The following is a 15,456-nucleotide window of genomic DNA, read 5'->3' on the forward strand; positions in this document are numbered from 1 at the left end:
AAAACGAAAAGCCCTAGGTGGTATTGTTCCATAGTTCAACTGTGAATCCCAGATCCCATGCATCACCCAGCCCTAGGTGGTATTGTTCCATAGTTCATCTGTAAATCCCAGATCCCATGAATCACCCATCTCAATTATTGCCGTTGATGTCATGGTTTTGGAAGGAGTTATAGCTTGTAACTGGCAATAGGACACGTTGGGAAGCATAGAATTTGAGCCAAAGATTGATTTGCACTCTTTTGGCTCCTTGTAGAGATGCATATCCTTCGACTGTTGAAATATACTTATGCTATAGCCATGAGCTGATAGATAACAAAACAGGGGGACCTCTGAGCCCACCTTGAATCCTTGAGGTATCAACTGGGGTTGGATAGGATCCAACAGGATGAGCTCTCACCAGCAAATTTCAGTATCTGGTCCACACAAGTAGTCTGATGGATAGAAATGAGTCACCTGCTCATTCACCTTTAATATCTACATTGGGACCCGCACATTCATCCAAATTAAAATCTAGTATAAGCCTAGATCTTCATTAGCCCATTGTAACACCTAAAAGTTGTTTTTGTGCTTGGAAATTGGGATCAAGTCAATCAACAAATCTCCCTTCCTAGGGATAAGTGGCATATTTGTATCTCTACTCCCAATTTGGTTATAGTTTGGTCACCTATTGATTTTTTTTCCTAATATCATCCCTTAGCTCATTTTCTCAATGATTATTTGGTCCTTCCATTTTTCTTTCGCCCAAGAACCATGATTAAATAATTGAATTAGATGGAAAGATTATATATATATATATATATATGTATATATAATAACTATATAAAAAAAATCCATCATGATAATTATATATGAATCTTTATTCTTACGTGCATAAGAGAGCAATGCAATAAAAGTATTTAATATTTTTTTATTCAACCATCAGGGATATCTTCAAACTAATTAATGCTTGAAATCGAAATTAAATCATTTTTGTAAACAATTTTAAGAAGGTGTTTCTCATGAATTTAGTGTATTAAGAAAAAAAAATCCTCACACCAATAGTCTCTCTAAAGAAAATAAAGGGGTGATTATAAGAAAAAAAAAGTTGGTTTTCTTTAGCAAATAAAAATATGATCTATCACATTTAATTAACATTTGATAAAAAGATTGTAAATTATACAAAATAAAGATTGTAGGATGATATTAAGTTAAAAAATATATAAAAGGACTAAAATGACATAAAGTTAAGAATAGAGGTACCTAAAACACCATGACGTCAACCACCCCATTACTATTATTACACAACATCATCATGTTCATCTTCTTTCTTGCTTAGGCTCCAATTCCATTTTATCAGTGAAACATTGTCCAACAAAAGAATGCTACTCTCACTTGTCCAAACAATTTACACATCACCTTTTCAATCCAAAACACTAACCCGCTTCAACAGTGTCATAAAGTCCACAACTTTGTTGCCAAAATCACTCTTTCCCACCTTTGACTGCCCATCAAAAACCTTCTCAAGACTGTTTTTTAATGGCAATACAAGAGATAGAAAGTTGACAGCTGGTGCTAGCTTTACTGTCCATGCTTCTTTGATTGAGGCTCCAGTTTTATGGGTTGGTAGGCTTTGTATCTTTTATGCACTGTTAAAGGCTGGTTTAGCTGGATCAGAGGCTAACCCACTTGTTTCTGGTACTTCTTTTTTTGTTTGGATTTTTAAATTTCTTGCTTCTTTTTTGGATGTATTTTAATGGGTTTTATGGATTGAGGTCTACATTTGTTTAGGTTTGGATGGTGGTGGTGTTGGTGGTGGTGCTGAATCTGGTGACCTGGGGTTTTCTAAGTGGATTGAGGCCATACAAGGCAAACCAGGTTTGTGGGTTCCTTAGTTGTGTATTGTACATTTATGTTTTGTTGGATTTTTCTTCTTCTGCCATTTCTAAATGTTACTGGATTTTAGATGTGCCAATTTAAAAGTTTTTCATTCAAGATTTAACTTTTGCTGAAGTTTTTTGAAATCAGGTTGTACATTTATGGCTAAATCTGGAGAGTTTCATGAATTGGATATTGTGAAGTTGATGGATAAGGATTAGGAGGCCTTAGTGGTTTTACATTGGTTCGTGCAATTAGAATGCTCTAGTGTTAATGTGATAGTAATGAGAAATGGCAATGACTGGAAATCAACAAGGAAATATAATAACCCCAAGAGGTTGGCCTGGTGGTTAAGGAGGTATGATCCATTCCTTGACTTCCTGGTTTACATTAGGGCGAGCGCTCAGTTCAGTACTCCATGGTCAATGTTGAGCATTTATCTAAAGTCTGGAAGCAACTTCTGGTCATTCTGATTGCTGGGATCTGTTTCAATAAGAGAGTCTTCATGCTAGTTATCTGATGTGGACAATAACACATTTCATCTCCCCCGTAAGATTTTCCATCTTAACATGGTAAAAGTTAAAACACTAAGTTCAACCATGTAAATTTGTCATTCAGGCTACTTAGCTTGTTCTCTGCCGCTTTTCTTTTTTGATCTTGTAGAAGAGAGAGCGAATATGACCATAACTGCTCACTTTGACCTATGCTGGATTCTTTGATGAATAATCTGGACGGAGTGCTAGCCTCTAAAACTTTTGGTCTCTGGAAACTTGAACTAACACACATGTCCTTGAAAACTCTCAACTCTTGGGATCATGTGCTTTATTTCTAGAGGATATATTTGTGCAAAAAATGTTCTGTTTAGAGGAGTTTGCCGACTGAGGAATCTTGTGGTGGTTTCTGCACATGTGTTCAACAGTTGTGTATGTATTTATTGGAATTGATCAATGGCTATGCTGATCTAAAGTTTCCTTTTATTTATTTATTTGTATTGCCTCCAAAATTTTGATTTGGATCGTTCGTTTTCTTTAGGAAGACAATTTCATTATTGTAATGTTTAAGCAGATAAAGAAGCAGCTGACAAAAGGAAATTGGTAAGCAAATGGCATCCCACAACTAAGGGTACACTCAGAAGGAACTATAGGGTGCCTTCCAAATCCGAAGGGCAGCGGCGCCTTAAAGCAATTGCAGCTTTGCTATCCGAAGATGATTACTTTGTAGATGCAACTTCTCACAAGGTAATTCAACCTATGAAACAATCTCTAGAGTTCCAATTCCTTCCTCTTCTAAGCATAATCAGTAACACAACAATATGAAACAACGTATGATGTGATATGTTATTAAAATTTCTCTAAACACTGTTCCTAGGGCTGTCAAATTAGGAGGGAGAGTGCTCATGGTGAGAGTGTGTGCTGCAACAATGTTAGGGCTCTCTTTGATGAACTCCCAACCCCACATTTGCTTGTGGAAATTACAGCTTTTCCTGCTGGGCCTCTTACAGAGAAGGATTACGTCAAGGCCGAGAAATTAGAGAGGGTTCTCAGATCTGGTCCTTCCATTTGAAGTGTTTTTAAAATATTCTGCTCACCTTTTGTTTGTATCCAAACTCTGACTTGTAAATAAGAGAATCATGAAAGAAAAATCTCTTCTTTTGGTTAACAAAACTTCGATTATTTTTGGAGGGAGGCAGTATTTACCTAATCAGATTCGGCTGCATATTTTGCTTCCTCTAGAAGTTGCTCGAGGCTTGAAGCATAGCCAGTGTGAAACTCGCTATGAATTGCATGCTTAATTTCTAAACTTTCAGCTGCTTCATTTGGAAGAACCCAGAAAAAATTATTTTTTTCATTTCCCCTCATAAAGCTTCAGCTAAAATCATTCTGTGAAAGGATTAGGGCTGCAACTTGATATTTAGGCATGGCAATTACTATTGCTATATGCCCCAGAATTATGGAACAACTCAAGGATGATAGAGGGTTAACGCTATGAGATGTTAAAATTTTATTAACATGTATGTGGACACGCTAACCCGGCACCTGTTGATCTCACTAATTGGATAGGTCAAGCAACAAATCGTCCTCTGGATTTCTATGAATGGTCAACCTTGCAGATATGGTATATCTTCAGACTGAAACAATCTTATATTTTGGAACAGCAAACACAACACAGACGCGTAGAGGAGGGTCTCAATAAGCACCAAATCATTAGTTGAAGGCTAGTCATTCTTCTCTAATTAAACACAACATATGCAAATGATGTGTTCACCAGATAAACATGGCAGCATTCAAAAGCTACATAAGCACAGGCCACCAACTTTGTGACATATATTCATATTTCAAAATAGGGGAATAGAATACAATCAGTAATCTCAGGTAAAATTCTGTAACATCTTATGATTCTCATATCCGACGATAAATTTTGAAGAGAAGCAAGTCACAGTAATTTCTAAGAAACCATTACAATTGTGTGTTAATCCAGCTCCTACAAACCGATTCATTGCAAGGAGAAAATCTTATTTTACTCCAACCGAGGCCATCAAATCTTCATACTCGGGATCGTTCTCTGGCTTTCTCCCCTTTCCTAGATTACCTACTTGCTGTTGAGACGCAGCTGAAACAGAAGTGGGAGAAAATGGATCATAAACCTGCTGCCCTCCCTGGAATGAAGCTGGTCTAGCAGATGCCGAGGAGATGAAAGGCTGCTGATTCAGAGCAATTGATTGTCCTCGAGGAGCTCTTGGAGCTGGATAATTTTGCTGAAGTTGCATGGGGTTTCCTGGTCTGGGAGGTAAAGGACCTGTTAAATTGGGTAGGTGGGGAGTTGAGCTAAAGTTCCGGGATCCCATCTGTATGACCGGTGGTCCCACTGGACTTGCATTTGAAAATGCTGGAAGTCTGGGGTGATGCGAGTGACCGGTAGGATTTCCAACAAAGGGAACTTGACCCAATTGGTTGCCAACCTGTGGTCTAGGAAACAGATGCCTGCCAGGTTGAGTGGTTGAGTTAGGGACATCCATGTGGAAAGGTGGTGCTTGAGGTGTTATTGTTTGCATCATGGGTCTATGAAGGGGGCCATTCTGAGTAGCGTGATGACTGCTAAAGCTGGGAACAATTTGAGGAGCTGGATTCTGCTGGTGATGAGGTCGGAAAGTAAAATCACCAGTACCTGAATGCTGCACCTTTGCATTTGTTATTGTGGGTGATCTTATGGGAGCAAAATTTGAGGTAGTTACAGGAAAAGCTCCTACAACTCCTGTCTGCAGAGTTGCCTGTGATGCAGGCATCATAGGTGATGAAATTGGTGCAGAACCAAATACCGGAGTTATTGATGAATTAGGCAATGGCGTACCAAGTGAAGATTGGATTGGGGTAGGAGCAGAGGAAGGTCCCACTTGAGGTCGTGGAACAGAAGTAAAAGTTGGGGCTGTGGTAGGACGGTTCATAGAAGCTGCATTTGGAGGTGCTGCAGGGGATGGAAAACCTAGCTGTGGTACAGCATGCCTAGGACCAGGTGGAGGAACCATAGGAGGAGTTGTTTGTCCCATGTTGCCTAAACCTAAAGATGCTGGAACACTTGAAGGAGCTCCAGGCCACCCAGAAGAGAACCCCGAAGGACCTAATGGCCTGTCAGGTGGTGGTCCTGTTGGACCGCTTGACAGGGGTTGAAGTAATAATGGCCTTGCAACAGAGGACGACCCTATTGGTTGGGGCAGGCTACCAGTAAATTGAGGCTGTGGAGCTGGCATGGGAAAGTTTCTAGGTAGATATGGATTTGAAAAGGCCTGCACTGGCCGAGGCCCAAATAAAGAAGGCATGGTTGGAGAATTGAAAGATGATGACTGTACATGTACAGGATTGTTTAAAATTGGTGCTGAAGAAGTCTGGGGGGAAATTAAGCCTGAAGGCTGGTGTACATGAGCTTGAGGTGTGGCAGCAGGGAACCATGAATTTTGATATTGGAACTGACCTTGTTGAGGAGTTACAGGTGGAAAAACTCCCTGGTTTACAAGGGTAGAGACCATGAAAGGAGTAGAGGCCTCCTGGTTTTGGCTAACATTTGCATTATCTGCTAAATTTCCCTACAAAGGAGATGATGGTTAGTCCAAGACCAAATCATAATGCTCAGGTGTAGAGCTTGGAAAAATCAGCAACACGTTCTCCCAGCACGTAGAATTTTTTATAAAAAAAAACACCTACACCCTGATTCAGACCTAAGATGCAAATGGACAATAATAAATAAACAAACAGGAAGTTTTCTGTTCAGTTTAGTGGAACTCACTGATACTGAGGCGAGTAGCAATTCAATCAGGACAACAGCTGCATCAACTTTCTCAAATGTGTCCGCTGTTACAAGAACACTCAACTCTTCATACACAACCTGGGTTTCAGTGCCATCAGATGAAGAAATTTCAACCTGGAAAAAAGAGTTCAAGAACAAGGATTTGAATGCACAACATGTTTCTTGAAGAAGATATTTCAATATTAATGTTTCTTCGGTTGGACAAAAGTAAGAAAAAAATAAAAATATATATATATATTTACAACAAGGAGATAGTAATATGAATAGAACAATTAGAAGATGAGCAAGTTTATGACCAATTATCTTAGGAGAATAACTTTATACTTAAGAGGATAGGTTACCTTCTCTCCAGTATGTGCTGTGGTACCATGTACTAGTATTTTGGCTCCAGTTTCCTATTCACAAGATAGGAAATAGAATGAGGATAGCCAAAATGCACAAGTGATATCAAAGAAGCCACCCCCATCAAAAAAGAGAGAGAGGGAGAGGGAGAGAGAGCAAATGTTTTCTCAGAAGCAGATGGGTGCATCAGCCAAAGGATATTAGATCACCTTTTCTAATCGCCTCTGAGTCTCGCTTCCATGCCCAAATATTAGACCAATAAAATTATATCCAGGATATTCCTTGACCTGCAGAAGCAATATACCACACCCTTCCATTAGCAACTACTTGTCATGATGATGCAAGCAATATCAAAATAAGTTCAAAATAAGTGCACGCTTAATATATCACATTTATGAGTGGCATTCACTTAGCACACATACTGAGGATAAAAAAAAACCCACGCACACCCAATTGAGCTAATTGTGTCCAGCATATCTAGTGCATACTTAATTTCTAATGACAGCACAGATTAAATCCCCATCTGGCTTCAGGTGTAACCATTCAAAATCTAAGAAATTTGCTCCTAGTATTCATGAGTTTATAGCCAAAGTAGCAACTAGCTTTATATAGTAACGCAGACACAGCAGACAATAATAATAAAGAATAAAAAAATAACAATGAACAACTACTAAGCAATAGCTAATAAAGTCCTGTTAATAAAAAATCCTCGACCTTATCTTCATTCAATGATAAAATCTCTAGGAAAAAGCAAATGTTTGTAGTCATTTCTGGACAATTTACAACAAATAATAGTCACAAAAATGCCTTTAGTAAACTAACAAGAATCTTTTAATTCCGCAAGGAATTAAGAATCAGGAAAAGGAGACACGTGAAACCAAGCCATCCAAACATGACTTACAGGGATAGGAACTGTGGTCTCTTTTAGCAAAGGCTTATAGTCAGGTGGTACCTTGTAGGTTGGATTCAACTTAAGTATCTCACCTGGAAAATTGAGAAAGATACCATCAACCCACACATAACAAAATGGAAAAGGTAACATGATTCAGTGAGATGCATAAAACATACCTATAGCTTCCTGTTTTTCAAGTTCCAAAAGTTCAGAGTTCTACACACAGCATGTCCAATAATAATAAGTTCTCAATGTCAAAAGGAAGTGATTTAAAGTACTAATGATGTCAATAGAATATGAAAATCAAAGTAAAATCAACAGCCACTCTACCTTATTGTGGATTAGTGGACTTAAAGATTTGAGATCTTCAAGCTCATTGGGTTCATGTGAGTCTCTATCTCCCCCAGGTTCTGAAATTTCTGATTTCAGCTGTTGCACAATTTGATCCACTCGAGTCTGCCCAAAATTTCTATATCACTTAGTGGCACCTGGAATGGGAAGCTTCCATGTCATCCATTCACACAGAGAAGACATTTTAGCACCCAGTGGGAAAGGGGAAATTTTCTGTTGCCTCCAACTGAGCAACATATTCCTCCCACAAACTGAGGCTATAGATGCCTCCAACCCATTTTAAATTCAAAAAACTAAATCTTGATAAAAAAGAAAACCTGGCAACTAATTAAATTTGGAAATTAAAAGCACACATGAGAGGGTTATGCTCCTACAGAAAAAAAAATTGAAAAAAAAATGAAATGGCAGATTGCATGCAATGAATTCCCAATTTTACCTGGTAAGCCAAGGCTCTCCCCCTTCTAACATCAGCATCTTGTGTTAAATCAGGACCCCATTTCGTTTTCCTCTGGACCTGATTGGTACTTTCTCCATTCACAGCATCATTACTACCTGGTTTTTTACCTCCTTTGAAGATAGGAACCAATGAACCTGAAAGTTTGTTTTTTGGGATAACAAACCCTGACTTGGCAGCAAATAAAGAAACCTTTGGACCGCTAGTTGTCGATGCACTGGATGAAGCACTTGTTGCAGTCATCTTAATACTTTGAAGTTAAACTGAAAATGTCTCGTTTACCTTCACACCCATCCCATTACAGTCATCCCATTCTCAGAATACCTTTGCACCGCAAACTAAACATAGCTACCACAAATACACAAACTAATTATACTCAAATGATTCACACTCAGAGACATAAGCAAGACGTTTTCTATCAATTCTAAAGTAAAACAGTCCAAAAGCTAAAACATCAAATTCACAAGCAGGTCAATTCATTTCTTAATACATTATAACTCACAACCACTTATCAGATTCTAAACTAAATCCTTACCATATATTCACAATGTTAACAACTATACATACAATACTCAACCCCAAATTGTTAAATTGGAGAAAATTACACTAGCTTCGATCAATGCAACTACAAGAAAAAATGATTACCAGAAAAATCCCAATAAATTTCTTGGATTATTATTATTAATATTATTATTATTATACAATGCAACATCAAGAAATATCCATGTTTCCAAAAAAAACTCAAAACTTTCATAATCTGGGTTTGCTTTCTTAATGCAAAAATTGGATTGAAAATAAAAGAAAGAAAGAAAGAAAGAAAAAGACCTGAAAACATTAAAAAAAATTGAAATAAGTATCTCATAATAGATAAAATATAACCTTTTTTTAACACAAAGAAGGGGGAAAAAAAAGCAGCAATTTTGTTAGACTATTTACCTAAGAACAACATCAGATCTTTTCTTTGAAAATTTAGAGAAAATTTTTTTTAGTTAACTGTTTGATTACTGATTCAGGAGAAATTAAAAATAACTAACAGTGAAATTAAAAAGAAAAAAAAAACTTATTGTTCTAAAAAAAAAATATCTACCACTGAATAATATTTAGAAAGAGGAAAAGGGTACCTTAAAGTGGAAGACGTGATTCCAAAGAGCGATTGCTCGAGAGAGATAATACAGTAACAATCCCTCTTACAGTGTTCTAAGCAGAGCTCAGCAGACGCGTAAGGTTGTTCTTCTGTTTCTAGCTCAAGCTGCTTTGTTTTTCATTGGATACTTTGGGCTTGGTCTTGGGCTTTCCAAAGCATTCTTGAATGGGCCACAATACGGGCCCATAATAACTTTTTTTCTTTGAATTTTGGCAACCATTGTAAACTTGTATCATTAAATCAATTCGTTGAACGAACAAAATCAATTAATTTTATTAAAATAACATTTTATTTTTTATTTAAGAAGGAATATTAGTGTTAATTCCATCCGGTTTGAACCAAATTTAATTATATTATCCAAGTTTTAATAAGAAAATATTTTTTTCTGATTTAATTTAAAATTCAATTATATTAAATTCCAAGTTAAGAATTTTTTTTAAATATTAAGAATTTTCAAGTTAACCCAGATCTTATTTAGAATTCATTTGAAGGTTGCACCAACTGTTTCTAAACTGTTTCTAATGTGATTTAGTTTAGCATTGCATTCTAATGAGATTTAGCTCGCTTGGTATTGCGTTTCAAATAGAAATTGGATAAACTTTGAAATTTTTTTTGTTTAAAATTATTTTTTATATTTTTGGATTATTTTAATATGCTAATATCAAAAATAATTTTTAAAAAAATAAAAATTATTATTTTAATACATTTCTAAATAAAAAAAATATTTTAAAAAGCAACCACTAAAACTCTAAAATTACCCCTTAATGTTTTTCACAACTGAAACCAAGTATAACTAAACAAAAATGGCTAGTTCTAATGAAAATATTTACCAACATCATTTTTTGATGAATCAAAACCATTAAATTCTTTAAATGTACTACACTAATATAAGAGAGATGCAAGAAAGAACTTAATATCTTAGATGACCAGTAAATTAATCTAAATATATCTCTTATCATATAATCATTAAGGAAAAAAAGACACAAGTGAAGCTTATTTATTCATACACGGTTAAATACTCTTGAGACCATGAAAATTTATTAATTAATCAAAGACATTATTTCAACTTCAATTTTGAGTCGGGACCAAACAAAAACATTACGTAAATTTATCAATGTTATATTGTATTTCGATGTTGATGACAGCATAGTTATGAAGAAAAGGAGAGAACACTTCCATCTATTATTCATGATTTCTTGTAATGCAAAAACTCAGGATTCCATGACAGTGGCATGGAAATACAATGATTTACAGTTCATCAACTAAACCAGAACTCGTGAAATTTCTGATCAAAACTTTTCTATAAGCAACTCTTCGAATCACGCTACAGTGCAAAAGGTTGCTCTCACCCACAAAATATGTTAAAAACTCATGCCAGAGCTCTGTTCAAAACCACTCGTGAATCATGTATCTCACTGCATGGTTTTACAAGAAAAGCGGAGAAAGAACCCCAGGAGCTTTGAAACTGGCATTTTCAACAACATGATTGATAATTACGAGCACTTCCATTCCACCGTGGTTTTGCATCCAGACAATCAAGTGGCCAAGTAAAATGGAAACAATCGACAAGTAGGAGAAGCTTGCATCTTGCTAAACAGGAAGAGTCCATTCAAGTTTCAAGTGAAAGGGTAGAAGTTTGAAAAGAGCAAACTGCCAAGAAGGATGTAGACTGTAGAATATGTCCAGATCATGTATCCCCATCTCTTACCAGTACCAGGAGATATCAGTAAGTGTGATGCAAACCAATAGAGAGGAGGACTGGCTGACAAGAAACGAGTGGACACCTGTTGATTATCGAGCAACAGAGAAAAAGATTCACAGTTACAGTGAAAAACCTGATCCATTATTTGGAAGCCACAAATTATGCTAAACATAGTGAGTAAGGATCAGACTAACCTGTACATGCATGACAAAAAATGCTGTGGCTGCCATGAACAACAGGTGCAGAGTGCATGGGACAATAAAGGTAGACAAGTATCTGGGCTTCTCTAATGAATCATATTCATCCAGGAGTACATAATTATCCCCTTTGATCCTCTGCTTCCTCTGCCTAACAGTGTATTTATCTGTTACAAGCATTATCTTTCAAGAAGTTGTTCATTCATGGCAACATATTCAAAAGAGATGACATTCTAACAATGACAATAAGGTAAAGGACAGAATAGAAATGATAATGTGTATATTAAAGCAGAGAGTTAAATTCTATATCAACAGCATAGATGCACATTTGTAATTATAAAGGAAATATCAGACATGCATAAATAGTGCACACATGATATCAATTAACTACCGGCTGTCAACCAAAAGCATCAACTACACATCATTCAATGAAGATATTGTTTTTGATTAAGGGTACTAATATTACCATCACAGCCAAAAAGATACACATGAACAGATAATTTATACGGTTCAGTTTCAGTTTGAAAGCTGTACCTTGCATTTTAGCAGAGGATTTCTCCTTCAAATGAGAGCTGTTTGATTCTGGAACTCTATCTAGAGACAACGGTGAAGCTGTAGGCCTTTTCTCTCCATTAGAAGCTCGAAAACCCAGTGAGAAAAATATCTCAGGTTGTGACCTCACGTAATGGAGAACGGAGCAAACTGCCAGAGATAATATTGGAGATGCAAGTAGAAAGTTTGGCAACTGCTTCAACTGAAAATATCTCAAGAAACCTACTCCCCTAGCATTAAAAGTGGCCACCAATATAAGAATAACAGATCAAGAATTTCACATTTGTGGAGCTAATTGCTAGTCACAGTACATACAAATTATAAAAAAAAATTATTCTAGTCAGTACCAAGGTCTAGTAAGGAAAGCAATTGATCAAACTCTAGGTGTCAGTACTGCATTGAAAATATGAGTTATTGGGGCAAGAGACCCATAATATCCATAGTCCAAGATGAACATACCAATAGTGACTTTGGATATAACTGTACAGCAAAGGTATTTTGGCTTTGCACCAAGGCCTCATTTCATCCAAGGAATGCCCATGACAGATATTGTAGTAGCCATATGCTTGATACGCAATAAAGGGAATGAAAATACATATGCAACGCAGTGCTCCAACAATGAGAACCTTCACTGCCAACTAGCACAGAAATAAAGAATATTAAAGATGTCACCTCGTCACAAGTAATTGAAACTTCACAAAACATGCACCATAGCAATGAAAATAAAGAACTGGAATGCACATGTAACGTCGTGTGTGATATGTATTCTATGCTGAAAATGACAAGTTAATCAATCAACAAGATTCCATATAAACAAATAGAAACAACAACCAAATTGTGAGCTTTATGCTGAAAATGAAGAGTTAGCCAACAGACACATTTTTGTATAAACAAGCAGAAACACCTGAACCAAAAAGAACATGCCTGTTAAGAATAAAAGATACTTACATGAGCACGTTTTTGTAGGAATACAGCATCATAAGCTTGATGCATGGTCTGAAAACAGAGATAGCCAGCATTAAGCACTCCATTTGACCTTGCACAGCCAGAGAGAGCAAACCAAAGAACAGCTACATTACTTGCACCAGATATTAAGTAGTACAACCCTCCCAGAGATAATAAGGCATATAAACTCTCAGTGTATCTGCAACAACAAGCACATGAAAAAAAAATTGCTCAGTCTAATTGAATTTTTTAAAACTTCAATTCAAGATAAAAGAGAATGAGAAGTTACATTGATGAATAAAATATGGAAGCTGGATTGAAGCAAAACAAAATTGAAGCTTGAAATGCTGCTTCAGGGTCCTTCAAAATAATAACTGAAACCCTGTTAGGACAATCAAATACAAGGGCAACAATCAGAAATTGTATACTAGGAGAACCATACATGCCGATTATCAAACACAGAGTATTCAAGTGATAAAATCCATTCCCAGATGCCATTGCAAAACCTCCAAATAAATGAAGCTAAAGTCAATAGTCTAAAAAAATTCAGAAGATAATCTCAACATTAAACACAGATAATAGCAGAACAAGCAAATCAACCTTCTTTATAGCACAATAAAAAATTGTTTGGGTGTATATTATATCAAACAAAAGGCTCGCCAAATACGACCAATTAAAAATTTTACTTCAATAAATCATTTAGGACCTCTGACTCTACAAACTCGAGTCTCATTCTCAATATAGCATGCCAATCAAATGACATTCATTACCAGCAATTTTTTGGACTTTGACGAGCTACAAACAGCCACATCAACTCTAATTACACTCGCAACATAAACCAACAACTCACCTGTAAAAATAAACTGCCGCGAGCACAAATGCAACATTATTAACCAAATAACCCGCCAATGCAAGCACAGCCCTGTGCCCAATAACTGAAACCAGCGGCACTAAAACTGAAATCAACAGTAAAATTCACCAAAAACAAAAAAATAAGCAATCAGATATATAATCCAAAAGGCTCAAAATTCTCACTAATAAGCTAAATACAACCAAAAACAAAAACCACACATTTCAATTTATCATCCAAAAACCTCAAAAATCATTCTAATAAGGCAAACTAACCAAAAATAAAAAAATCTCATTACAACTTATGATCCAAAAAGCTCGAAAATCTTACTCATATGGCAAAATAACCAAAGAAGAAAACCATTTCCACTTACGATTTAAAAAAGCTCAAAATCATACTAATAAGGCAAAATAGCCAAAAAACAAGAAGAACCCAATTCATATAAGGATCCAGAAACCTCAAAAATCTTACAAACAATGTAAAAAACACCAAACTTCACGCACCTGTACGTGACAAAAGGACAACGCAAGCAGGAAGCAAAGGCAAAAACGCATAAGTTTGCTCATATTCATATCCACATTGAGCAATTCTGACAAAGTAGACACTATCCCAAACAATACTGTCCTCTATTGCAGACCCAATTCGAGGAAATTGAATGACATGTCGTTCTTGTTGTTGATGGTCTGTGGAGAGGCAATTGGGGTCCAGAGGGGACGACGTGTCGTATGGATCAATGAGGGTGCGCCAGAGGAGGATTAGTGATAAAAGGAGAAGTCTTGAAGTGATTGCTGATTTGATGATTTTTAGGGTTTGGTGATTTCGTGGAGATTCTAAGGTTTTTGACATTTGGGGATTTAGGGTTTGTAATTGTAGATTGAGAGAGAGAACGAAGGAGATTTCAAGGTTTGATTTTTCTTGTTTTGGGGCAAAATTTGAAGATAACGGTTTTTTCCAATTGGGTAAACTATATTTCACCCCTGTAGATTTATCAATGTCTAATTATACCCTTATAGTTTAGAAGTTCTCAGTATGATCCTTGGAAGTTCAAAAGAGTTTCGACTATTAATTAGAACTTTAAATAGCTAATGGGAGCTTAAAATTAGTGATGATTCTAATTTTTATTTTTCTTATTACTCTTATGAGATATTATCATATTATATAAGGATCTTAGAGGATAAAATTAGAGAAGGGTAAAAATTTTATTTAAATGATTGGGAGTAGTAGAAAATCATAGAAATAACATCAAAAAATCATGGATTAAAGAGTAAAAAACCATAAATGGGATTAAAAAATAACCTTTTGATTACTTTGTTTTTCTGGTTTATAAGTTCATCGGTGTTCCTCTTGTAATTCTATGATTTAATATCTTTTAATTTTTTTAATATTTACTTTGAGTATTAATTAGCTGATGAAATGTAACTTGAAATCTACTTCAATAATTTGCCTTTCAAGTAATTGTACGCTTTTGTGAGCAATTATTAAATCTTTGAGAATTTGAGGCGAAAACATTAGGGAAATCGAGGGAGGAAAAGTGAAGAAAAATGAGCTTTCAATTTAATTTTGGTAGCTAAATGATGAGGTGTATATAATTGGAAACTTTTTAGAAACTATAAGAATAGTATTGAAGAATCCTAAACTACAGGGGTAGAACTTAGAAGTATTATATTAAAAGTGCTTATAATAGTACTCCGGGAAAGGTGTTTATATTCATAGTTTTTAAATCAGGTCCGGTCCAAGATCTTGGTTCCGGGTTTTAACCGGGTCACTAGGTTGTCCAGACCAATTTTTTTTAAAATCAAAACGACATCGTTTTAGTAAAAACAAAAGTCAACGAGTTGCAACCGGGTTTTTGACCGGGTCGTCAGGTCACAACG

At 36.0% G+C, this 15,456-nt stretch overlaps 3 protein-coding genes across 5 annotated transcripts; 1 reads left to right on the forward strand and 2 right to left on the reverse strand.

Annotated features, from left to right (window-relative positions):
- Nucleotides 1–1,296: 1,296 nt before the first annotated feature.
- On the forward strand, nt 1,297–3,518 carry LOC7461375 (uncharacterized). The gene is made up of 4 exons (XM_002304836.4): nt 1,297–1,674; nt 1,768–1,854; nt 2,920–3,092; nt 3,223–3,518. The coding sequence occupies exons 1-4, from the start codon at nt 1,359–1,361 to the stop codon at nt 3,415–3,417; spliced, it is 771 nt and encodes a 256-aa protein (XP_002304872.1). The 5' UTR covers nt 1,297–1,358; the 3' UTR covers nt 3,418–3,518.
- Nucleotides 3,519–4,158: 640 nt separating this feature from the next.
- LOC7461374 (uncharacterized) lies at nt 4,159–9,446 on the reverse strand. 2 transcript variants are annotated; one of them, XM_024596519.2, is made up of 9 exons: nt 9,314–9,446; nt 8,175–8,540; nt 7,718–7,843; nt 7,564–7,603; nt 7,397–7,479; nt 6,705–6,782; nt 6,495–6,548; nt 6,133–6,267; nt 4,159–5,932 (listed from the first exon to the last, which is right to left on the reverse strand). In XM_024596519.2, exons 2-9 carry the CDS (start codon nt 8,433–8,435, stop codon nt 4,367–4,369), a joined length of 2,343 nt encoding a protein of 780 aa, XP_024452287.2. In that variant the 5' UTR covers nt 8,436–8,540; nt 9,314–9,446; the 3' UTR covers nt 4,159–4,366. The 2 variants fall into 2 exon arrangements, with proteins under 2 accessions (XP_024452287.2, XP_024452288.2); XM_024596520.2 differs by having other exon boundaries at nt 8,175–8,530; nt 9,314–9,437.
- A 1,040-nt stretch (nt 9,447–10,486) lies between these two features.
- On the reverse strand, nt 10,487–14,568 carry LOC7463589 (uncharacterized). Of its 2 annotated transcripts, none has more exons than XM_024596591.2 (8): nt 14,086–14,563; nt 13,583–13,688; nt 13,022–13,114; nt 12,736–12,931; nt 12,247–12,425; nt 11,770–12,017; nt 11,233–11,402; nt 10,487–11,120 (listed from the first exon to the last, which is right to left on the reverse strand). In XM_024596591.2, exons 1-8 carry the CDS (start codon nt 14,426–14,428, stop codon nt 10,953–10,955), a joined length of 1,503 nt encoding a protein of 500 aa, XP_024452359.1. In that variant the 5' UTR covers nt 14,429–14,563; the 3' UTR covers nt 10,487–10,952. The 2 variants fall into 2 exon arrangements, 1 of the variants encoding a protein (XP_024452359.1); XR_002980716.2 differs by having other exon boundaries at nt 10,971–11,120; nt 11,233–11,386; nt 14,086–14,568.
- Between the last annotated feature and the right edge of the window lie 888 nt (nt 14,569–15,456).

This window comes from Populus trichocarpa, chromosome 3 (genome assembly GCF_000002775.5).
Source record: "Populus trichocarpa isolate Nisqually-1 chromosome 3, P.trichocarpa_v4.1, whole genome shotgun sequence".
Lineage (NCBI taxonomy): Eukaryota > Viridiplantae > Streptophyta > Magnoliopsida > Malpighiales > Salicaceae > Populus > Populus trichocarpa.